Here is a 26,344-nt window from a genome sequence, read left to right on the forward strand (position 1 = left end):
AATTTATGTGTGTAATGTCATAAATTGGAGAATGTGTAGGTTCTTCTTACCTTGGTAAATACAGAAGCACAAAAAACAAAGGCAAAGCCAGATATTTCTCCAAGGTGAATAAATTTTAGAAGGCAAATTTAAACTGTCATATTTCTGATTGCCTGTGATTCACACCATTGTTGTACTCTGTGACGGTTTCATTGAAAGGACTGTCATGTTCCATGAGGGACTCAGCCTACCTGCTCTTTTACCAGTAGCTGGTGGGAAAGCCATGCTGTGCCAATGACTTATTCACAGGCGGCAGGTCAATCTTTTAAAACCACAGATTGTTTCAAATGAGAGAAAAATATGTGAGAAGAAAATAGATGTCAAGGGTAGTGCTAAAGACAAGGAAAATGCTTGCCTGGGTTTTCCCTGCAGCTGACGTTGTTAAAAATGATAGCAACTTAATGAAGCATGGCGTACTAAATGCATTAATAAGCCAAGGGAGGACCTTATTCATTCCAATTTGGACTCTGCTCACTCGTGTTACTCGTCTTCTTAAGACTGGACTAAAATTGTGAGACCTTATGGGCCAACGATACCCTTTAGAGCTGATAATTAATTTGAAAGAATTATTAAAGCATATTTCTTGAGCTAAGAATGCAGTGTATTCACAGTAAGAGACAGAGTTAACCATTTATCAAGATAATTAAGAAAATGCATTAAATGTTTGCTCCGTAAGAGCAAGCACTAAATTACCAGTAGTAGTAATATTATTATGTGAAAGGGAATCAATAGTTTGTTTACTAAAATGAGATGCATTAGCAAGCTTTTTTATTCTGATATAAAAATTTTCAAATATACACAAAAGTATAGAGAATACAATGGACTCAAATGTACCCAACACCCATCCGTAAGTATTAACTCAGGACCCCTCTTGTATCAGTTTTCAACCCATCCACATCCTACTCCACCCCTCCAGATTATTGGGAAATAAATTCCATATGTATTACTCGCTTTGTAACTACTTCATTATGTATCTCTGAAGGATAAGACTCTTTTGTAAAGGAAACCATTGTCACATCTAAAAATTAATACTATTACTACTGATTCTTTAATATTAACAAATATTTACTCAGTATTCAAATTCATCACAGCTGCTTCCAAGTTTTTTAAAAACAGTTGAATCAGGATTCACAAGAAGTCACATACTGCATTTGTTCGATATATCTAGGTCTCTCAATCAATAACATTTTTACTTCCTTGCAACTTATTTTTTTGAAGAAACCACATTGTGTGTCCAATAGTGTTTCTTACATCCTGCATTTTGCTACTTAGGGTTCCTGTAGTACTGTTTGCATATTTCTCTACTACTATATTTCCTGAAAACTGATAGATACATTTAGAGAGTTACTCTGATTCAGGGTTCATATTTTTGGCACAACCACTTTATAGATTGTGCTATGTGCTTCCATCACACTGCAGAAAATATCTGGGTGTCTCTTTTTTGGGGATGTTTCTGGTCATTGATCAGCATTAATGGCCACAGGTCCATCATTTTATGGGGGCTCCCTTCATAGTAAACTGCACAGTAAACTATACACAGTGAACCTTGTGGTAAACTGTAGCATCCTGTGTACTATAGCAATTTACTCTATGTTGCTTTTTTCATTTAACAATAAATCCCGCCATTCATTGCTCTTCCATCTCAGGGTTTTCTTGCTTATTATTGCTTGTTAAAATTCTTCCAAATCACATTTATAATCAAGTTGTTCAGCACTAAGGAAAAAAAATAACATTTTCATGAAAAAATGAAATTGCATTACATTTATATATTCTCTTAGGGACATTGAAAATAACTCTTGCTATTTTTCAGAGCTAGACTTTGAGATTTGCTTTTTTGCAGAGTGAGATAGAGAAGTCCTTCAAATACTGTCCCTTGAAGAGTTAGGCATTGATTTAAACCCTTTTGAAAAACAATTTCAACAAATAATTGAAAATGTTCTCTTCAAAGTATTATCATTAGTCATCCAGTTAGATTATTATTATTAGGAATTCTGAGGTGGTGGAATAATTCATTTTCCAATGTGTTAACTTCTCATGAGTTTAATGTGAGTATAAAAAGTCTGTTTTAATTGAGGGCAGAGTATTCCTTTTTCTCTTATAATACAGGAGCCAGTTACAACACAGGAGGTGAAATGGCCTGTTTGCTTACCTGCAACTTCAGGAATTTCATGCTTAGCAATTAATTGCAGTACACACTTGCGGGGGTAGGGGTAGGAGGTTGGATAAGTGGGTTGCACTTAATAATTCAGTGACAATTACAAATCGTTTCACTATATGTGAAAGTATTTGAAGTAAATTTACCTGAAGATAGAAAATATGGGTGGGCAAGCTCCTCCTGAACTCCCCACCACATTATTCTAGGTTTATTGAAGTAAATGTAAACTTATAAGGGGACATAAAACTCACACAGAAAATAATAATTAGACATATTTCCACATTAATGTTTTTAAGTTTAAAACATCATTTAAAAATTTTATCACTGATGCTTGACTTAAACAAGTCCACTTATAGCATTGTCAGAATCTGTATAAGTATCTCTTCAGGGAATTTTTAAGATGAGAGTGAACAATTTTCTGAGATTGCCTAGACATTTTTGTTACAGAGTAAGAGCCAGGTTCTATGTGGCTTAGGTGGGGATGGGGCTTTGAGTGAATCCTCTGTTGTACACAGACTTAATACATTCTCCATTTCAGCCCACTTTTCACCTCTGTTTTCATCAGACCTACCTCGGTGAGGTTCTAGACTTCTGCCCTGCTGCAGCTACTCAGTACTTTAGGCCATGACCTCCGCTCTCCTTCCTCAGCAACTCACCACAGACCTTCCGGAAAAATGTTAAACCCTTCTCATCCTTTTCTTGTTATTGGTTTCTATTTTCTTTCTTTCTTTTTTCTTTAGCGTCACAGGGGAAGAGCTGATAATTGTATTGGCTATATGTATCAACTCAAACAGAGAGACATTACCTGCAGTTCTATAAAGATTTCCAGATTATTCCAATGGGTATTAAGCTTGAAAACATGATGTCTGTGATCCTTTCTGGTTCTGATATTGTATAACTCTCATCACTTAATGAAAGCCACCGTTCCTATTTGGATAAATAAGAGAATTGAAAAACGCACTATTAGAACTGAGAGTACAGATGAGCTTTCCAAATATATTAGAGATGGCATCACAGTACATGGAAATGTTAAAATCCATAACATGGGCAAGAGCACATACTAGAAAAGTGCAGAACCTCTTTAGAAGTGAAGCATTTTTGTTCTATGCACATCAATTTGCTATAGGAGTTCAGGGACAAATAGCAATATGGGAAGGAGGCGGAGCTCAACATTGAGCAGAAATTAGACACATGCTGTTCTCTTGAGAGATTAAGAAAGAATAAATAGAAGAGAGTAAGTCAGGTCCTATGAGAAGGATAAAGCATTGTCTTCCATAGAGAGTGACCTTCATTAATATTTTTTACGGCTTTTGTGGAGATCAGCCTAAGGAAACAGAAGTCCTATGGCCTTATTACATCATTACAGAATCACACTTTGGCTGGGTCTCTTAACTGTGTAACAGTGGTGCTCAAAAGTCTCTGTAAATCTCCAGAACACAATACTCTTTAGTAGCATTTCTTAGATTTGTGATTCTTCTGGGGACAAAGGATCTGGGATACAATGGGTTCCCGAGTGCAGTGGTGCGATCTCGGCTCACTGCAACCTCCGCCTTCCGATTTTCAAGCGATTCTCCTGCCTCAGCTTCCGGAGTAGCTGGGATTACAGGCGCCCACCACCACCCCCGACTAATTTTTTTTTTTTTTTGTATTTTTTAGTAGAGACGGAGTTTCACCATATTGGCCAGGCTGGTCTCGAACTCCTGACATCGTGATCCGCCTGCCCCAGCCTCCCAAAGTGCTGGGATTACAGGCGTGAGCCACCGTGCCCGGCCGAGGATTTTTTTTTTTTTAAATCAAGACTTAGCAATGCATGTTCTAGAAACTGATTCTGGTTTTCAGACTTACTGACATGGGTATAGGTGAGCTAAGATATTAAGCTGCAGGGAAGGGTCTAGAGTAGCTAGAGTTCCTGGGCTGCTCACTTCAGGCTATGAGGTCTCCTGAACACTGGTAAAAACCCCAGTGCTGTACAAATATCATTTTATCTTAGCCATGATGTTCAAGATTGGAAAGCATAACTCTATGTGATGATCATTGTCCGTTGCTTATTATTTTGAGACTAAAGGATTCTTAAGAAAGACCCTATTCTCCATTTCCACACTAAATGAGATCAAGTTCTTAATACTCTTCTTATTATAGGAGGAACATCTAATTCAATGCTACATCTGTAATTAAATGATATTTTGTTAGATGACATGCAAATGAGTAACAAATGGAATATGAAATAGAAAGTTCCCTTTGTTATGTAAATTGTCAAACACTTGGTATTGTTTTTAAAGTTATTTGGGATTTTTTTAAGACACCAAGTTTGTAACAAGTGCCCTTCAACAGAAAAGACACTTGGATATCATGAGATGTTCTCTTAGGTTCCTCAAAGCCTAGCAGTCACAGCATTTTAATACTTACTAATGGGGTGTCTGCCTTCCCTGCTGCACACCAGAACAGACTGGGGTGGGGGTTAATCATCTGGAAATGAGGTATTATAACTACTGATTTTGAAGAGTCTTTATAATGAAAACAAGACACAGTTAATAAAAGTAGCATAGAAAACATTAGAAAGTTATTTTATTAGGGCCATTAAATATTTGGAGTACAGTACTTAGAAAATCAGTGTTAAAATTTTTACAGTTACTCTCTGAAGCCTGCTAAGAATACTGCTATTTATTACATTTTTAATAATGCTATTCACTACATTTTAAAAGTTTACTCAAAAACTACATGACTTTCAAGTCATTTAAGAAGTCCAAAAGAAATTCCATGCCAACAAATTTAATTAATTTTGCATGGAATGTGAAAGAACCCATAGAAAATAAATGGAAGAGGGATATTGTTTTGAAATGGAACTCATTCAGTGTTCTGTAAGGCGGTGACTGCTTTTCCATGTCACTGCTGGCAGTTATGTTGAATTATAGAAAGAGTCTGTGGGGTCTCTAGTAGAACTTCTCTTCGTGGATTATTTTTATCTATTATTCCAGAGCCAACACAGGAGCTATGAAGTCATAAATCCACATTGTAGCTGCATGAGAACTTGGCCTTATCACATATTTGCATGCTCAGTGCTTTCTAAGCAAAGTTCTTTATCCATAACCTTAGTGTAGTCTTATTTTTCTTAGTGGATACCTGTGATCTCTAATATGCTTTGCTATCTCTCTTTTTGTTTTATATCTTTAAAAAAATCTCTATGTTTTTATTTTTTCTGGAAGGAAACAGGCTCACTTGGAATATTTACCTAGATTCTCTCTTTCACAAGAACACGCAGTATTTTATATTCATTATCTCATTATCTCTTCCCTGGTTGTGTCTTTAGAAAAGAAACAATGGATAACAGAGGGTAAAAGAGTTTCAGTAATTTTCTCAGCTCGCAGAGACCTAATAGGACAAATACTCCAGGAACGTATGCCTTAGTTCCTGCAGATGACAATATATGCTAACTGGGATTCAAGCTCTAACAAACAGGCAAGACCAATGTCAAACTAATAACCATAACGTGGAAGCACATTACAGTGATTTTGGCTATCCAACTAAATGTAATAAATATCAAATGCCCACCATTTCAGAAGAATTATAATAAGGAATATAGCATCTTTAACCCATTTCTCATTTGCCTGAAGAATACTTGCAGACAGCATTTGTGGCTGTAATGTTTACCCCGAGATAACTTGTGGCTTACTGTCCTAACCTTATCCCCAAAGTTTGCCATGAAATATCTCACTTTTATTATTATTTTTGCATAGGTCTAGCATATTGACTTTGGAAACAAAAGACATCATTCTATTTGTAGCATTCTGTGTTTGATAGTAGTATTTCCATATAAAAAATATAGTAATTATTGATTGCTGAAATCAAATCCTAGAAAATACACCATTCCTATATAAAAAATTATTAAATTCTGATCATCATATACATTTCTGTTACATTAGGATTAGAGATAAGTTTTATTTAGAAATAACTCTAAGAACCGTTTTTATATTTTATTTTCACTTTGAAAATAAGTCAGATTTGCTTCAGCCTCAAAAAATGTGTTTATGTAAAATTAAATGAGAGCCGGCAGTGAGCTGTACATTTTTTTTCCTAATGGGAAATGGGTTATGGGTTAAAGATGTACAAGCTGGCCGGGCACGGTGGCTCATGCCTGTAATCCCAACACTTTGTGAGGCTGAGGCAAGTGGATCACCTGAGGTTAGGAGTTTGAGACCAGCCTTACCAATATGGTGAAACTCCATCTCTACTAAATACAAAAAAAAAAAAAAAAAAAAAATTAGCCAGGCGCAGTGGCACCTGCCTGTAATCCAGCTACTTGGGAGGCTGAGGCAGGAGAATTGCTTGAACCTGGGAGGCAGAGGTTGCAGTGAGCCAAGCTTGCGCCATTGCACTCCATCCTGGACAACAGAGCAGGACGCAGTCTGGAAAAAAAAAAGTGTAAAAGCTAGAGGCCCTGGCCTCCACAAGCCCACAATTTAGTTATTCTTCTTCTTTATGATTTTAAGACCTTGTCAGGAATACTTTGGGATTATCAGTAGTTAGGACCAAGATATTTCATATTTTATAGCAGAGACAACTCTATCTGTGCATTTTATAAGATTAATCCATTGGTATGTTTCTTGTTGAATTTCTATATAAAGACATTCTACGTGATGAGTTGTTCAATATGAACTGTCTAAAAAACAATTCCTTATGAATAATACCTAAAAATGCATAAGTAGCAGGTATCTTTTATAATGGTTGATGTAACATGTTCTATGTTGTTCCTACTTTTGCCCTTTCTCTGTTACTTATTTTACTTTGTCTTTATTTTAAAGATAATTTTATTTAAAAGTAAAACATTTATGTTCATACAAAAAATATAGCAGAATACGGGATGGAAAATAAAAGTGCTTCTCCTCTTTTCTTGACTCCTAAAGGTGGCAGCTTTAATATGTTCACATAATTCCTCTCCCAAAATGTCTTGGCATATTCAAGCAGTTACAGGCACATACATAGATATGTGTGTCTATCTGCAGTTATACTTATCTATATGCCTTTGTAAATATAAATTCATCAGTATTTCTCACCTGCAGTGATACTCAATAAAACAGAATGCTCAAAGCCCAGACCCCTCAGGACAAATATCTTGGCTGTCCTTGCTATGCTGGGGTCAATCAGATGGTCTCAGGGGAGAGGAGGCATTTGGGAGGTTGGGCAGCAGTGATTTGTCAACAAGTACAGAAGCATTTCAGTATTTTATCCACTAGTTGTTCCACAACTGTGCCTAAAAGGCTAATACCAACCCTACTTTGACTCATTCGATGGGTGATTTCCCCTCCATGGCTCTCAAGCATGCATGCATTCAAGTAAACATCTTGAAGGAATAGCATCAGAGCCACCTCTGTTACCGCATTCCATACCAAATTTTTATATTTTTAAATCTAGTCCCTTAGGGTATACCATAGATCCTATACACGTATGCATGAGTTACCATGTCAAAACTATGAAGCAGATAAAATTTGTTTCTAGAGCATCCCTTTCAGGATTCCCTCTGTAGCTCAGCAGTCCTGTTAATCACATTGTAGTGAGCCTGTCCTCCCAATTGTGCCCACCAGTGACCTCATCCACTTAGAGCTGCCAAGCTCTCATACCTCATAGCATTTACTAGTCAAGAACATATCATACTGTTTTATTATTATAGCACTTTTCATTTGTCTCATTATTACAATATATTAACAACCCATTGTTGGTGGAATAGTAATTTAAACTAATTCATATCTGTCTTTCTACCTAGAACATTGTACATAAATGTCATTCCATAATGTTTCTTCACTATTCTTTTGGACTACATTGGTAAAGACACAGATATGCACTACCACAAAACATCTAGAATATTTCTTTTTTTACATCTTCAAATTCTATACAAATTTGTAAATAGAGCATTGCCACATTCCTCGCCATTGTCACTCTGTTAACAGTAACAATACCTCTTTATTTCACCCCTTTTCTTGCATGTTTACCTTTTGCAAAGAGAAGGTACAGAAACCCTTCATTTAATGTGTTTCAGGTTCAATCCGTTGTCTTCATAACACTGGAATTTCTCCTCCATTATTTTCTATTTGGGGATGTAAAGGAATGGACATTTATTGAGGATTTACTGCCACAATGCTAGAACCACAATCTGAACATAGGAATGTGTTTATGATGTTTTTGCTGTACCATACTAACTGCCTCTAAATGGCACTTTTTTGAGGATTATGTGATATAAGTAAGCAAGTTTTCTAAACTATCAAGCACTATTCACACTGGGAATTTCTAGCTTGTATTTTACAGTCTTTAACACAGTAAGGTGAGTAAATTGGTATGTACTATTAATAAATGTTTTAGGTGGTAATAATTATAATGGAACTTTAAACATTAGGTGAAATGTTGCCAATGAGTTGTTACTAAAATCCAGTCTTAATCCATTTCTTTTAAAGCCATGGTTGTCAAAACAAAACATCACTTCTTAGCAAAAAATTATTAGATATGAACCTGTAATGGTAAAATTATTTCAGAGAACATTATAAGATTATAGAATAAAATCTGAAATAAAATCTACTGTAGCATTTAGACTTATATTTGACATAAAATGATGAGAATATTTGGGAATTCAATGTTATTGTTGTTGTTATACTTCCCTAGGTGTTCCAGATCGCGTATGTGATTGTGAAGGCAGCTAACTCCCCCCGGCCTGGAAACTGGATTTTGGAACGCTCTCTTGATGATGTTGAATACAAGCCCTGGCAGTATCATGCTGTGACAGACACGGAGTGCCTAACGCTTTACAATATTTATCCCCGCACTGGGCCACCGTCATATGCCAAAGACGATGAGGTCATCTGCACTTCATTTTACTCCAAGATACACCCCTTAGAAAATGGAGAGGTAAGATGAGAAAACTCACCATTTAAGCACATTTGAGACGGCGAAATAGGCCTGTCAGAAAGACCTGAATATATCAGTAATTAATGTCAGGGAGATTTTAAAATAGGATTTAGCAAAAGTACATTTAAATGAGTTATTAAATAAAAAAGAAAAACCTGAGGTGATTAGAATTTTAACTACCTTCATGTGTCTCCCATCTCCAGTAAAGATCAGAGAAGAGGAAATAGGTTTAATCTGGAAAGTCAATGATTAATTTTACATACAAAGAGACTTTCTGAACAATGAGGATTGCTAATGATTAGAGAAGGATTGGAGACCTTAAAGGTGGCCTTACATTTGAGTGTACTTTGGTCTGAAGATGGAGACAAAAGAAATGAATTTGTGAAGAAATGTAATCCACATGAAAGACCCAAATGAAAAGTAATTCTTTCAATCTTTTGATGTTTTTCTGCTGTCACCACATAGGGCTACAGTGGGGTTTCTTCCCTGGGTCAGGCTTTGTGGAACAGTAATGTGCAGGAAGTCTTAGGTTCTCAGTGATGTGCAAGCTAGGTTACGTGCTTAGTTCAAATATGTTCTTCTCCAGTGTCTGTCATCCTGTGGTTAAGATTTTAGATTCATTCATTGATTTTTAAGCCACATATTCTAACCATGGCTTCAGTTGTTATTAGTTTATTAGTTGTGTGTGGGGGCGGGGAGGTTGTTTTTTTTTTGTTTTGTTTTCTGGCTTAGTTGTGTGTTCTTGATCCAGTTACTTAAATTCTCTGCACCTCAGTTTCATCGCCCATAAATCAGGAATAATAATAGTTCTTACCTCATATAATTGTCAAGAGGATTAAATGCATTATTGTATTTAAAGCATTAGAACAATGCTGAAATGCACACTAAGTACTCTGTGCTATTTTTATTGTTTTGTTGCCATTAAGGAAATAATAACCATTACTACTATTATTTTTATTATTATCCTTAGTCTTCCCTCAAATACCCAAACTTTGACTTAGTGATTCTCTTGAATTATTCAATATTTCTTTAGTATGTTTCCCTGACTTGTCTCCCTTTAGTATATGTGACCCACCTCCTTTCATCCTACCTAATTATGTATATCTCCATTGATACTCATGTCTGATATTCTCTCCCACATAGTCCACACATCTGAAGCTAGTATCATCATTTATATTTACATTTTCAGAAAACCCATATTCACATTCTATCATGCCCACCCCAGCCAATCTAGGGTTATCTCTCAACACTTCTAGGGAAAATTAGGGTTTTGGCATAAATCTGTCAGACCCTCATTAGGCACTATTTTTATATTAATGTATACCAGTGCTTCACTATATTTCAAATTCCATGTTCAAAAATACCAGTTTTGGGGAAAAACATTCCAAATGGTACTCTCAGCAGAAATCTCAATCTGCCAAATGACAAGGACTCAAATGCAGTGAGTCAAACAGCTGTTCAACCTGCTTTGTGCCTAGAGGCATCCAATTCCTGGCCAGTTTGGCCTGAGGATATGGGAGTAGGGAGTGCAGAAAGAGTTTTGAGTTGAATTTTTATTATTTTTTATCCTAGATTCAGTTTACATAAGACTAATAATTCTCAAACAATTTAAGACTATTCTATACCGTTAAAAATTATTCAATTCAGAAATTTATTAAGCAATATAAAATACACTTGGGCAGGTATGTAACATGCGTGTCACAAGCATATACCCTACCCATTCTCTCCCTTCATTAATAATGGTTCTCCATTCCTTAAACCAAGTCAGCCTGCCAATATGAAACAAAAGACATGTTTATTAGTTAATTAGTTAGTTTCTTTAATTGGCTATATTGTTTTCACTCCTAAACAACACTTACTAAAAACTGCTTATTGATGGTAACTATTAGGAGCAACTGACTGAACTATCTCTGTGACATGTTTCCTTACATCTATTTGTCACTCATGGGGAAGTGAATGAAATAAGGAACAGAAAGTAATTCAAAATATTTGCAATAGAATGATAAGACTGAAGAATAAGAATTAAATTCAGACCTCTCCTAGGCTATCTATTTATTTTATATAGCTTACTTTGTGGAATATGTTACTTTTTTGAATAGACAGGTGATATCCTCCAAGACTCTCAGCTCAATGATAATATAACTGAACTAATAATTGAGGTCTCTGATTCTCAGGTAAATATTTCATCCATAATCTGGTAAGGACTAGAAGTTCACTTTTAAAAGTTGGCAATCGCTAAACTTAAAAATGGCTCAGAGGAGAAACAGTATTGCTGGATCTAATGTAAGTAGAAAGAATCCCAATTCTGAGATATCATGGCATAGAAAAAGACACAAGGAATTAGAAGACCTGGATTCTGGTACTGGTTCCAGTTATTTGTGGGACCTTGGTCAAATGATTTAATCTCTCTGGGATTAAATTTCTTTAATAGATGAATTAGTTCAATGCCCAGATTGTTCTAAGGCAGCATGATATTTTCTAAAATAATATAGCTTTGGCTATCATACAACATTTGAGGATATTCTAAAAGTTTTGGATACTCTTCTCTAACATTATCCAGACAAAGTAGCTGTGGAATAAATCTCACTCATCAGCTTTAGTTTTAAAATTATGTACTTTCACATAATCCCTGGAATACAATTATTAATTGTTTATGTTCAAAACTTTACAGAGAAGTGACAGTCAAATAAGAGAAACAAACATATAAACCAGTAAATAAAACATGATTGCATAAGTACTATAACAGTAGTGTATACAGAGCGATAAATCTCCCCCTGCTTGAGTGGAAGGAGGCGCATTGAGAAGATAACTTCTCAGAATATGGGAAAACCAGCAACAACTCTTATCTCAAAAGTCTCAAAGCCAATAGGCAAATTCATCTCCAATAATGCCTGTGTGTTAAACTCGGTACATACAGAATTTACCTCCATTGTTGAGGGATATTGTTATCAGATGTAGAATTCTAGGTTTGCAGTTATTTTCTTTTGGCACATTTTATTGTTTTCTGATTTCCATTGCTTATGTAGAGAATTCAGCTATCTGATTACTATCTTTTGGAGTGACTTTTCTCTGATTTATTTAAATATTTTTTTCTTTGTTCTTCAGTAGTTTTACTATGATGCTTCAGATCTTCACTGCCCACTACAATAGCCATTAGCCATATGTGGTAATTCAAATTTAAATTTCAGTTAATCAAAATTAAATTAAAATTCCATTTCCCCATTACACTAGCCACATTTCAAGTACTCAGTAGCCACATGGGACTAGCAGCCACCACACTGGATTGGGCAGAAAGCAACACTGCCATTATTGCACAAAGTTCTGTTGGGCAATGCTACTTTAGATTGTACCTTTTTATTTTCTACGTATCTGCAAAGTGATGTCTTTCATCAGTTCAGAAAACTGTTCAGTCATTACCTCTCTAAATATTGCTTCTTCCGCATTCCCTCTGCTCTATGATTCTAATTAAAAATGACTTGGAACTTTTTACTGTATACACTATGTATTTTAAACTCTCTTGTTTAGTTTTCATCTTTTGTCTTTCTGTATCTTCATTCTAGGTATTTTCTTCTGGATTACTTCTAGTTCATTAATTCTCTTCTCAGCTATGTAAATATTGCCATTAAAGTTATTCACAGGATTCTTAATTTCATATATTTTTCAGTTTCTGAATTTCTCTGGTTCATTTTCTTTTTTTTCTTTCTTTTTTTTTTTTTTTTTTTTTTTTGAGACTGAGTCTCGCTCTGTCACCCAGGCTGGAGTGCAGTGGCGCCATCTCAGCTCACTGTAACCTCCGCCTCCCGGGTTCCCGGGTTCAAGTGATTCTCCTGCCTCAGCCTCCTGAGTAGCTGGGATTACAGGCGTGTGCCACCATGTCCACTTGATTTTTGTGTTTTCAGTACAGACAGGGTTTCACCATGTTGGTCAGAATGGTCTCGATCTCTTGACCTCATGATCCGCCCGCCTTGGCCTCCCAAAGTGCTAGGATTACAGGCATGAGCCACTGTGCCTAGCCTGGTTCATTTTCAAATAGAAGTTGTTTCTCATTTTACATTGAAATTTTATATTTATAGTAAAATTTTAATTTAATAATATGATTTATTCTAAAATTTTCAATATTCTATTTTTAATCTCCTTGAGCATAAAGTAAAAATTATCTTTAAAAGTTTTTGTCTGATAATTCTAATATATGGCCTTTTTGGATATATTTTATTTTCTGTTTCATCTGCTGATTCTTTTTATGCTGTCTTACATTCTTATGTGCCTGATTATCTTTGTATAACAGAAAGCAGAAAGTGTTGCATTCTGTATTTGAAAGAGAATGTGTAGAAATAATTTGAGAGCTAGTATATTGTCTTCATCCTGTGTGAACTTTCTGATGCTACTGCCAGGCAATGGAAATCTGGATCATCTTAATTCAATTTTAGGGATTCAAATTTCTGGGACATTCAGATGATTCAAAGCATTGCTATAACCCAATGACAGCTGCTTTAATTCCAGTATACGCTCATTCCCATGCTGCTTATCTATGGAGTCCAAGCCAGCGTGTGTGGGAATTACGAAAGTCCCACCCATGCAGTCCTGGAATCCAACTTTTGTCCTCCTAATACAGCAGGCTGTCAAAAGAGCTGCTCAGTCTCTCAGCCATGTGTCTGGACAGGAAAATGCTCACAGGACAAAAGCTGTCACAACATACCAATCACCTGTCTAGACATCTCTTTTGTCCTTGACGTTGAGAAGGTTATCTTCACTCTCTTGATAGCTCTCACATGGCTTTAAACATATGTTTTTGTATATTTATCCAGTTTGTCTAGTTGTTGTCATTGAGAGTGTTGACTCTTACTGTATAATCTACCATAAATAGAAGCGAAGTTGCACATGCATTTAATTTTTTTTATTTTGGAATTATGTTAAGTTTACACACATGTATGAAGATTATAGAGAATCCTCACATTCCCTCATCCAGCTATCCCTAGGAATAATATCTTAAATAATGACAATGCACATGTTAAAACTAAGAAGTTAGCATTGATACATTATTGTTATCTAAACCACAGAACTTATTCAGGTTTCATTCATTTTACCAATTTCATTTTTTCTCTTCTGGGATCCAATTCAGGTACTATTTTGCATTTAGGCACTGATCTGTGACAGTTTTAAGAGATATTTTAAGAGATATTTAGAGATATTTTATAGACTATTATTCAGTTTGGGTTTGCCTGATGTTTTTTCATGGTTAAACTGGGCTTCTGGATTTTGGGAACCAATACTACAGAGGAAACAGTTTCTCATTGCATCAATCATTTTTTATTAATATATGCATATTTTTTTCTTTTTTATTGGTTTATGGGGCTTGTGCTTCTATTAATAGGTAGATTTTTAAAATGTTTTTAATTTTTATGGTTACATAGTAGGTATATATATTTTAGATAGATTTTTAACGTGGACAGCAGTATCTAAATATTTACTGTGATTTGTAATGTATATTTTTGACTAAGCATTGAATGGTCATTTTCTTCCAGACCTTCAAAATATTCCTTAAATATGTCAGAAATAAGAAAAACAAGTCCCTCCCTCTCTGCCTTCCTCCCTTCCTTCCTTCCTTTTTTTTCTTTCTTCTTTACAAACAGGTTCTCATTGTGTTGATCAGGCTAGAGTCCAGTGGCATGATTATAGCTCACTGCAGGCTCAAACTCCTAGGCTCAAGAAATCTTCCTACCTAAAAAATCAGCCTCCAGCTAATTTTTAAAAATTTTTTTGTAGAGACAGGGTCTTGCTATGTTGCCCAGGCCGTTCTCAAACTCCTGGCCTCAAGTGATCTTTCCACCTTAGTCTTCTAAAGTTACAGTCTTCTGAGATTACAAACATGAACCACCATGCCTGGCCCAGAGGAATTTTTAAGGCCCACCCATGTAACAAGGCATTATGAAATAAACATGTCTCAATTGTTACACACTAGTTAGACAACAATGTTCATGTTTTAGGCTTAGAACATTAATAGGAAATAGTTTTCTTGTGACTAATGCCAAATCCACTGAGTCTAAAGTTTATTACATTTCCACTTGTCTAAAGAATTTTTGAGACATGTGCCAAAATCTTCAGAACATTAGAGCTGAAAGATACCTTAGGTAAATTTCTCATCAATCTATTAAAGGATATTCAAGCCCCCAATTTCAGCCTCTGTATCCAAACTTCAATACTGCCTATGTTCATATCATCACTGGAGAGGTCTGGCCTTTCCTTATGGCCTCTTTAATCTTAATTGCATCATCTCTGATGTTTTATTTGGCTTTGTTTGTTACTCCAGCTACTCCCACCTGTTTCCCTTCATGGTTTGGTTTGGCCCCTTCGCTGCCCTCCACTCCACATTGATTTTAAGAGATCAACAAATGTTAGAGAACTGGGTTCAACTACTACCAAGAAAGAGCTTAACCCTGAAGCCTAGCATCCTAGGCCTGCACCCAAAGGGAGAAGAGAAGCTCATTCTGAGCTATGAGATAATCGTAAGGTATCAAGTCTCAGGGCCTGGCAAAGGAGGGATAATGGAGGATATAGGCAAGATAATAATATGACTGGGTATGTCGTTATCCAGGCTGCAAATAGAAGGAGGCTTTGAGCAAAAGCCTTAAAACAGTTTTATTTTAGAAGAGCAATTTTCTATCATCAATGCCAAGAGAAGGCTCAGCAGGGACCCTACTTTGTCCTGCTTTGAGCAAATGATACTGAGCTCCCTAATAGGAGTTGCAGGGTATGAAGCAACAGACTGCAGGGGCCTCCATTACTTTGAGGCCAACCACAGGGTAGAGCTCTTGTGGGAACAGCTACATAACATGCATGTCCAGCAGTGCCCTAGGGAACCAAGCCATCGAGAGCTACTATCACAGCCCAAGTTCTGCCTCTGCAGAAAGCAGTAGCCCAGATGCTATTGAGAACTGCTTACAAGAACTGCCACTTGGAAGCACCCCAAGAACTTGGCTTTACTTGGAAATCACCTAGGAGCATTTGAAAAATAGCTACTCCTGAGACCAGAACTTTTAATTCATTATATTTGTCAGAGGCTCATTAAGCCCTATGTATATTTTAAACAAGTACTCTTGGTGATTCTTATGTCTGTATTCCTGGCTTAATGTTCAGCTATTTCCAGCCTTTTAAACCCTGTAGGAGAACAGGCCACCAGTTATTTAGGGAAAGAATATTGGTCATTCTAACTACTTCCAACTGAAGAAAGAGACTAACTTTTTCTGTCAACAAATGTGATAGGTTTTGGTGGACTGAGTCTTTTGGCAGGTTTGAGTTGAGCAAATAAACTTCGAACTAAAACTAGGTTATTGATGGTCAAAGGGGTAGCTGAGAGAAGAATCACAGTAATAATATTGAGGAGGACGAACTTTCTAGATGGCACTGCTTTAGAGATCCTAGAATTAAAATTATAATATTTTTCTGTTGTATGAGACTTTTCCCTTTCTTTGACTCACATTATTGCTTTTAATTTATTTGGATTGTCACTAGACTGCTAGCTAAATATTCATGGTTACCATAGTGATTTTGCTTCCATTTCCTCATACAGAGGACTTTAAGTTATTTACATATGATTTCCTTTCCTTCTTACCACCACCTTCTCACTCTCCTGGACTGCAGCTCAATGGAACTTAGATTCACTTTGATTCTGCTTTGAAACATGGCAGGCTTGTATAAAAATCCCTGGAGAAACCATCATTAAATCTTGAAGACACTTTTTTTTTTTTGTAAACTGTATGTAGAGCTTTGATATTATTTTGATTTCCTATGTGACAGAATTTTATATATACAGACAGAATATTTTTCTTCCTCTTTTCATCATCTGACATTATGGTGATCCTTAGAATTGCAAATACAGGAGAAGGAAGACACAAACCCAAGACTGTTATTAAAAAATGTTTCAGAAATTCTCCTTTGATATAACATTGTTAAGGTTATAACATGATTTTGCATGTGAGTTTGTATGGAAATGAGGGAATGGAAATGAAGACCTAGCCTTTCTCAATTACCCTTGCAATTGTTCCTTTAGGGAGAAACAGCAGAGTATTACTAATTTGTATTGGTTTTCAATAGAAATTTAGGTAAATAATTATTTGGGGTTTCAGGCTTCGTTTCTCTAAAAATAATTCTTTTTAGACCAATGTGGGGCCAATCAGTACCTGGAGCAACAATATTAAAGTACCTCCTTACAATGAGGTTTATATGGAGTCCTCTAAAAAATGAAATGTTTCAACTCTGGTTGGAATACACAGAGCAGCTGAAATATTTTGAAATGACACACACATAAAATACATAATTTATTTAAGGTAATTTATTGTTATATTTTAAAAATACATCTTTTTAATAAAATAAAGATAAAATTAAGAGGATTATATTCCTCCTTTTTCTTTGTTGATCAGTTACTAGACTCCCTTACTCCTCCAAAAAAAAAAAAAATATATATATATATACAATGCCCAGAAAGTATCCACAAATCCCTGTTAAATTAATGCAGTATTGTTGAAAAACAAAGATGGCCGGAGAAACTGAATGAGAATGGAATCCTGAGGAGAAAACACCAATATTTAAGAGACCTGGTTCTCTCAGTGTTGTGGAACAGGATCCACTGAGATGGAACAGAAGGGTAAGCTTCTGTTAAGCTAGGTAAGGAAGTTTAGGGTTGTGAAAGAAGGTACAAAGACACTGCACACTGACTTTTGGGGAATTACCTGGATTTGGCTTTCAGGTAGCTCTGCCAAGGATTAACAATAGGGTTCAGAAAGAAGAGTAAACCATCTAATATGTGCCCCAGCCAGTTTACGTGGTTATAATAACCATCAAATTAGATTTTTATGGCAAAACTCTCTTTAACCTCTATGATATGATAGTATTTCCAGCCTTTTTATTCTCAAGGTTCAGTAGCTAACATTGGCTTAAGCCCACTCCTAACTATGAAATGACTGAGCTGGCTCAGCCTGGAATGAGAGTGGGGAGCATGAGAGGGACACAGCCATACCACATGAGGCCATGGCTAGGGAAGGCAGAGGCTACTGAACAAGACTGAAGGAATAAGCAAAGCAAAAAACCACAAGCTTGCTGAAGTTGGAGGACCAGAAGGAATAGGTGAGGGTCTCAGTGCTAATGTAGGGTTAATCCAGGGCCAAGTAGACAAAAATAATAATAAAACCACAACAATAATAATAATAACAAATGATGGCTAGCATTTGTTGCACATTTATTTTATGGAGGGTGTTAATCTAAGAAATTTCCCATGTATAAATTCATATATACTAATACTTGTCCCATTTTACAGTTGAGAAACAGGTATTACAGAGAGGTCAAATAACTTTCCCAGGGTTCCACAGCTAGTAATTTTTGGAGCTGTGATTTGAATTCAGTGTATTCTCAGAGCACCAGAAAGGTACAAAGCTAAAAGTTTCCGTCTGTGTCTGGGGTTTCCTGGAAAATCTGCTCTGCCCTATAAGCTCAGGAGTCCCCCCTCCTAGCAGTTCCTGCTGAAGCTCTATGTGAGATTGCACAGACCTGAGTTTGAGCTGCTGCTTATTTTTTATTTTGGGGTTTTAGTATTTTCATGTTTTAGGTTAAAAAAATTCTTTACCTTTTAGCTTTGATGAATTACTTCATTTTTATATCTAATAGGTTTTTTTAACCTTCACTTTAATTGATTTCTTAACCTCTTTATCTTGCTCATTTTTTAATCTTTTTAATGATTTTAAAACGCTGATTTTAATAATTTTATCTTGGCATATTTATATTTATCAGTTTTTCTGCTTCAAGCTTTATTCTGGCAAATGATGTATATTTATATTTCTTTTGTGTTGTTTTTTAAATATTTTTTATTTTTGTTTCTGGAATTTAATGTATGTCAATTGTGCAATAGACTTGTTAGAATTTTGTTTGCTTTAATAATTTTTAAAGTGACTTTTTGCATTACTTTTGATCATTTTACTCTTAGCCTATTTTGAGCTTTTGATGTCTAAATATAACTTTGTTTGTCTAGTGTTTTAGTGTCTTTAGTCATTGCTTCTACATGGCAATAGGAAATATGACCATAAAAACCTCAGCGAAAGTAACCCACATTTAGAGAGGGCTTGTATTCCTTAATCCCGCCCCTCTACACACCCCACCCATTCGACCCATCTGTAGCCTCCCTTTCAGCTGTTCTTAAAAGACCTTCCCTTTTAAGGGAACTTACATTTTCCCTTCAATACTAAATCCCAAAAACTAATAGCAATACAGAAGATCCACTGACCAACATTTCTTCCCAAGACAATAATAGTAACTTATATGCATAATTGTTAAAGCAATTTTAAGATTTTGTTTTGTTTTTTGCTATCCAAGTTCCTAAGACATGTTATTCCTCTAAAAGTTTACTATATGAAATGATTGACTAATGGTTGAACAAATACTATAAACACATAAGGAAGGTGATATGGGTTTTACTCACAGAAGATTCCTCAAAACGCATACCTGATTTGGTTTTAATAAGGATCACATTACAGGAGATCCAATAGAAGCTACTTAAAAAGTGTTTTAGAAAATGTTTTAAAATATTAATTTGCATCCACTATAGCATTACTATTTGAATTTAACTTCCTTCCAATATACCTGTAGAATGAGCTATTGAGTTTAACTTCTTTCCAGGCATGGTTATAGAGCCTGCTAGTGTGTGGGTGTCCCAGGGCCACACCGTATTAAATAGGCTAGTGATAAAATGGATAGGACAAGATTTCTCATCAGGAACATTTTTAAACACAGAATCTGTTGATTCTATGTTAGGGGCAGAGGCTGGGAGAAATAGGGAGATATTAGTCAATGCATTACTTTTATAAGTGGGCAACAGAACCCATGTTGTGTGGTCAAAGTACTGCAGAACTTCTCAAGCATTGTACACGTTTCAGTTTTTGACTACGACTTTAATGGTCCACAAGAAAGGCCTCTAAGAATCTTTTTCTTGTCCATTTCCATAAGAGAGAACATAATGCTGTGTTAGACATAGTTGAGACCCATTATAATAATGTCACTACATTTTGAAATAAAATTCTGAAATGCCTTAATACATAAATCCTTTTATGAAGTCTTTAAAATTGGCTGCTAAAACCAATAAAATTATATTTTTGGAACATAGTTAACCACTTTGTGCACATAAGTGAGGCTGTAGAAACTAGGGTTTTAAATGACTTAAAAGATATATATTTCTCCAAACTATAGGTAATTATATCAATATTACTTTGACAGAGATATAGTAATTCTCCATCTTATAGTAAAATTTATGAAAACATTAAGTAAACCAACAGGTAAATACATTTTTGGTCAAACAAAACTTTAAAAATTACATTTTTCTTTTATTTGGCTCAAGCTAATTCTTTCTGTTATTTTTATTATTAATTGACTACTCAGGTAAAATTCTATCTGAATTGAATTGACATCATTGATCTCATTGTCAGAAAAGACAGCCCTCTATCCCATTCAATTTATTAAACTGCTAATCTTCTGGACTTTTCTTCAAAGCTTGTCAGTTTTGATCCAAATAAACTTCAGATTTCATTGTGTAGACCTGTTACTTCTTGTATGAAAAACAGTATGGTTTCATAGAATCCACTCTTGGCCATTGTTAATATTGTACAGATAGGCACACAAGCATTTAAATATGCTAGCACCTTATTGCAAAAAAAAAAAGTTCTACTTATATTCATTGCAATTTATTATAGAAAATATTTTCTAAACTGAAAATTATAAACGGTTGTCAATAATTCAGGTCCCAATTCTGAAGTGTATTGAGATTACCAAACTGTGAAGCAGGAACAATATTTATTCTCTACATAAAGAAAGAAAAGAACTATTAAATGAACTTGATATTATAAGAAGCACTTCAGGTTGTCAAAACTCATATTATGACATCTATAATCAGGCCTAAAATCACAAGCAAACATTCCATGATGGAATGGCAGATCATGCTAGATTTGCTGGTTATTATCAGTTTTATTTTACATTACCTAAGTAGAGTTTAAGCCTTTCAGTTAAAATATGACTCCCAAGCAAAAGGAAGAGGATTAATGGATTAACTATTGTTTGTGTTATCAATAATATTGGCAATAACTATTTGTCTATGGTGCTGTGTCAGTTACAAGGCACTCTGCCATGCATTCTTCCATCTGATCCTCACCAAAGCCTTGGAGATGCTTCAAGCCAAAATTGTTATTATTCTCATTTTACAGATGGAGGTGAAGGAACTGATTTGAGGTCACATTGTGGTAAATGTTCAACACTAATCTCTGGTCCAGGTCCAGTCCAGATCTTCTGATGGCAAACCTTATAATCATTCCACTTCATAAATGGAACACTTAGGTCCAATCAGTCATTTTCTAAATGTGTATTTACCGTTGGTCACAAGAGTTTGTGTGACACTGTGTGGATAATTAAATGCCATCCACCATCTCTACTCGGAAAAACCCAAGGGTGTGTCAGTTAATCAGTCTTACACAGGAAAGATAATGTACTATTATCATTATGGCAAAAGTACACTTGAAAATACAACAAAGGATATTGAAGCTATTAAAATAAGCTTCTGATCCTTAGGGAAATTATTTCAACACTAGAGCTATCATCAAAAGTCCTTGAGACAAGTAACCCAGGAGTGGAATGGTTATGATTACACTTTATAAGCAAACTTAAAAAGATGTCAGGAGCTGCTTTACTAGGCCCCTGCTATGAAGTGAAAACTGGAGAAAAATCTACAGCAAAGCATTCTAGCCTGAGGATGTGTACTATTTTGCAACACAGCAGACTGACTACAGCCAAATATTTTCATTGGAAAAATGTAAATGAAAAATGTTGCTCAATTCTGCTACCTGGGTAGTACATAAGACATGTAATTTAAATTCTAATCAGGGATAACAAAAATCCTATGATACTTATTTTGCAAAGGAAAATGGCAGTCCTGGCAAGATTATAAGTTAGAAAATTATATTTTCTTTGTGTAAATTTGTTCTTTAGCTTCATTCAGTAATCAGAATTATTTATTTCCTTATTCAAATTGTAAGTGCCTTCTAAACCCGAGCCTACTACTATTATGTTGAGCCATGGGAAATTGCCAATATTTGACTATTTTAGTCCATTAAAATGCAGTTTCATATGGTTTAAACTAATATCTGCCAAAGCGTGAATAGAAATACTTGCAGGAATACCGTCCTAAGTATAACCTCAGATGCACACAGTATTTTAGCAAAAGTATCAATGGGAAATCAGGCAAGTCCTTTCACTGAAACAATTTATAAGTATAATAATTTATTCTGTGAAGGCCTTTTCTTTACCAAATTAGTAATATGGTGAATATTAAACTAAACCTGAGTCATACTACATTTGTTTTTAAATTTTGTAGGGAAGGGGGGAATAGCAAATAATATTTTATGCTAGTAATCAGGCATTATATCAGTTGTTGTAAGGGACTACATGAAAGTTGGTGGTATACAGGTTACCAGTAGTAAGTTTGGGAACTGTGTTGTTTTGGCTCACAGAATATAAAGCGTGTATGTATATACCTGTGTTTCCACATAGACACACTCTGTTACCCTTATATGTATTGTATAATCACATGTGTAGATGTTCATTGTATCTGGAGTGATAGTTGACACCTTTTAGGGGCATTTTACATGTTTTAAAACCTGACATCCACTTACAGCACTTATCTACTACTCTCTTCAGGATAAACTACCTTTATTGCAAGACTTTTGCTAAAAATTCTTAGATTATGTCAAGGGAAAAAAATCCTCTATTGCTTTTTAAAGAAAAAATTATCAGAATGATTTAATTTTGTGTTATTTTTTATCTCCACATTAGTTTGTTATTTCAGTGGTTATTTCATTTAAAGACATTTTTCTCTTCCATTATTTCAATTTGTTACATTGTATCCGTTTATCTTATAGAAAGATAAACTTTTGTGTTGAATTAGCTGTGGAAGACCAGCTGACACATTAATCACTACTAAGCAAATGCGTTACAAAAAAGAGAGGACAACAAAAATGAGCTGGAATACAGTTTCAGTTCAACCACCAAACGATTTGATATCATGAATAAATTTCTTGGGTATATGTAGCCAGTAAGTAGACCTCAACATTTAGCTATTTTTTTCAATAAATAAATATTGAGCACTGTCTTTATGGCAAACACTGTCTTAGGTGCAGGGGATAATGGACATTATGCTTTGGGGGGATTAGATAAGAGAGGAAATAAGTCAGAGAAAAGATCTCTAGCACAGAAAAGTCTGGTTACAAGATTACAGAGAGAGAGAGAAAAAAAACTGTAGTGACTTGTCTAGGGAACTGTGTGGTTGCCACATGAAAATGTGGAAGGGAGTGATGGGAGACAGGCTATGTTCCTAGCAATTGCCTTGATTCACCATAATTATTTCACCTACTGAATAACTGAATAAATTGAGTAGAGAGGCTGCTTGTACCAAACTGTAAAACAGTTTCAGGATGAGAAAATTACATTTTAAACATACACTTAGGGAAAACAAAAACAAAAACAAAACACCTGCCTTGCAGAAACATGTCATAGAAACAGATTTTAGGCAGAATTATTTCCCTGTACAACAATTGTGATTAAGTAAATGTTAAAATAAAAAGAAGGATGTTTAGCAGCATAAGGAATAGAAACATTTGGAGTTTTAGCTTTAGCTTATACAATGCATCCTGTTTTATAATTGTTTTCCAACAATGTTTACATAATGTGAGGGTCACTCTTTAACATGAGGGGCTCTGTCACTAGAATTGCAGTGTGTTAGCCCCTCATTTTCTCCAGTGTTTTTGTAAATCTTTCCATTGACAATCTTTTAATAATTTCCAAAACAATCGGGGGTAATGTTCGAATTCTAAGTTCTTGTCATAAATGAATCAATCCAGTTGGCAGGAGATGGATGTACTCTTTTTGCTGGTGTTCCGTGCTAAGAAAAGCACACACATTTTTCTTGAGAGTATGGCTAGCCGAAAAGCATCTGAGAATTGATGGAATCCTAAGGCAGACAGAAAAGCCAAAAGTCAAGTAACTGGTTTTGTCTCCAGCACTTACAGTTTGTTGTCTGGGTGCCATGACATACCCTCTACTAGTTAATTCCATTAAGCAACATGGGCCATTTAAATATAGGCAAAACAACAACAAAACAAAGCAAACAAGTAAAAACTCTGTGACCACAGAAAGAGCCTGTAACATAGACAGAAGACTACAAATAGTGTTCTTAGAAGATAAATCATTAAGACAGTAGCAAAATGAGAAGGAATAGTGTCCTGGGCAACATAAAGTGTGTGTACCCTTCTACCTGCACAAACACTCAACTGAAATTTGCCAAGGCTCACTAGTGTCTTTGAGGCACCCTAGAGAGGGGAGGCTAGAAATAACCATCATCCTCAGCTGTTCCATGGTAAGGCCCTACACTAGGACTCAGAGGAGAGATAGTTTGGAACATTTTATCCCTATCAATGGGAAATAGCACAGTTGGTGCCTAACTTCCTTTCGTTGAAAATAACACAGGTAATTTTTTAGCCAAATGAGATTTTTATCAAAAAAGCAAGCAAAGGCAGAATGTGAAAGGAGCTGATATCAGTAATTCCAAGGATACTAAAATTTGTTTTAAATAATAAAGAAATAGCATCTTCAGGCCCTTTAGACTTTGGACTCCAAAATTGGATGCAGATCAAATAGGATATTTATATATTAAAAAATCCCAAGAGAACTTGTACAGCATAAGGTTAATACAAATCAAGGTTGAACAGGTATAAAATAATTAGGTCAAGAGCAATCAGCAAAATATATGCAGAACCAAACAATACTTTGATATTCTGGTCTGGAAAGAGGATTTGGGGTTATTCTGAAAAATAATGTCACTACAACTCTGTCCAGAACCCACAGCTGCAGAAATGAGTAAACAAGTCATCTTATTAGAAGACTGCAAGGTTAAAGAACAGCTAAAGACTCAAAACTAAATGACATTCTTGTTAGTTCCCATTGATACGATTATAACTCATACAATTCCCTAAAGGAAAACTACAAAAAGGATGTTTCTTGAGATAGGAATACAAATAAACTTTTGCTTGTTTGTTTGTTTTGTTTTAAATGCAGTGATAAGAATGAATGTTTTCTGTATTTGCTTTTTTAAAAAAAACTCTATATTTTATGTGCAGACATTTAACATAAAATCTTTTCCCAATGTCTTTCTTAGATGATTAGGTAGTTGAAAGACGCTACTCTTTACAAGGCATTGCTAAAAGCTTTTGGGTTCCATGAGGGAGAGGGCCATGACCTACTCCTTTGTACATTTCCCCACTCCTCCGTTTACATCACATAAACATATATGTATGGTCTTCCATGCAGTCAGCCAAATCAGACAAATCATGCCTAGGAGTTGAAAGTGGGAACTGATTTGTCTAGTTTGAATATTCTGATTAGTGAACTAGCTAGCTTAGAATTTTGTGGTATTTGCATATGTCATTCATTTATGTACTACAGCTACACCTAAATCCCAGAAAAATCGGTAACAAAATAACCTATTATTCTAGATTTAAATTTTAAAATCCACATAAGAATATTAATAACACAAATTATTTGTATGACAATGACTTCTATTTTTTTCATTTCACCCTCAGAGATCTATATACTTCCTCTATCCAAAAACAACACAGAAGCAAAATGTTACAGAGACACCAGAATGTTGCCCAGAAAACCGTGCATTAATTACTCAAGCCAGGAAATTCCCAATTTTGCAACTCTATTTTATCATTTAAGAGAGATCTTTCCACATGTGTGTTCTAAAAAAGAACAGAGAAATAACCAGTCCTCTGTAACTTAGCAAAAATACAAATTGGTGTTTCCACTTTGATTTCTCTTTTTGAAATCAATTTTCAGCTTGACTTTCTTTTGCCTCGGGTATTCTGGATGATCATTTTGTAGCATCTGGATAATTTTACATTAACATCTGGAGTTGAGGGTCTTTTTATTTGTCGGATGCATATAGAATACTTCTGTAAGAAATGTATTTTCCCAGCTGCTGTTTATTCATTTTAAAGAGACATGGTTAAGTAAGTCTAACAGCCTCCTTAGGAAATTCAATTCCTAAATTCCTTAGGAAACACAAACCATGTTTAATCTGAAGTCCTGCCAGTCTGTTTTCTCTCCTACCAGCTTTTCCCATGGCAGAAATGGTTGAGATCTGTACAGAAGGAGGACTTTAGTCTGGTAACAGGTGGT

General features: G+C 35.3%; 1 protein-coding gene across 4 annotated transcripts in view; it reads left to right on the forward strand.

Moving 5' to 3' along the window:
- Window positions 1-26,344, forward strand: part of LAMA2 (laminin subunit alpha 2) — a 634,923-nt gene that overhangs the window by 199,383 nt on the left and 409,196 nt on the right. For all 4 annotated transcript variants that reach the window (XM_016956287.4, XM_054686299.2, XM_054686300.2 and 1 more), the window contains exon 4: window positions 8,843-9,085. In XM_016956287.4, coding sequence (XP_016811776.1) covers window positions 8,843-9,085 — 243 coding nt within the window. The remainder of the gene's footprint in view (window positions 1-8,842; window positions 9,086-26,344) is intronic.

The sequence above is a fragment of the Pan troglodytes genome, chromosome 5 (assembly GCF_028858775.2).
Source record: "Pan troglodytes isolate AG18354 chromosome 5, NHGRI_mPanTro3-v2.0_pri, whole genome shotgun sequence".
NCBI lineage: Eukaryota > Metazoa > Chordata > Mammalia > Primates > Hominidae > Pan > Pan troglodytes.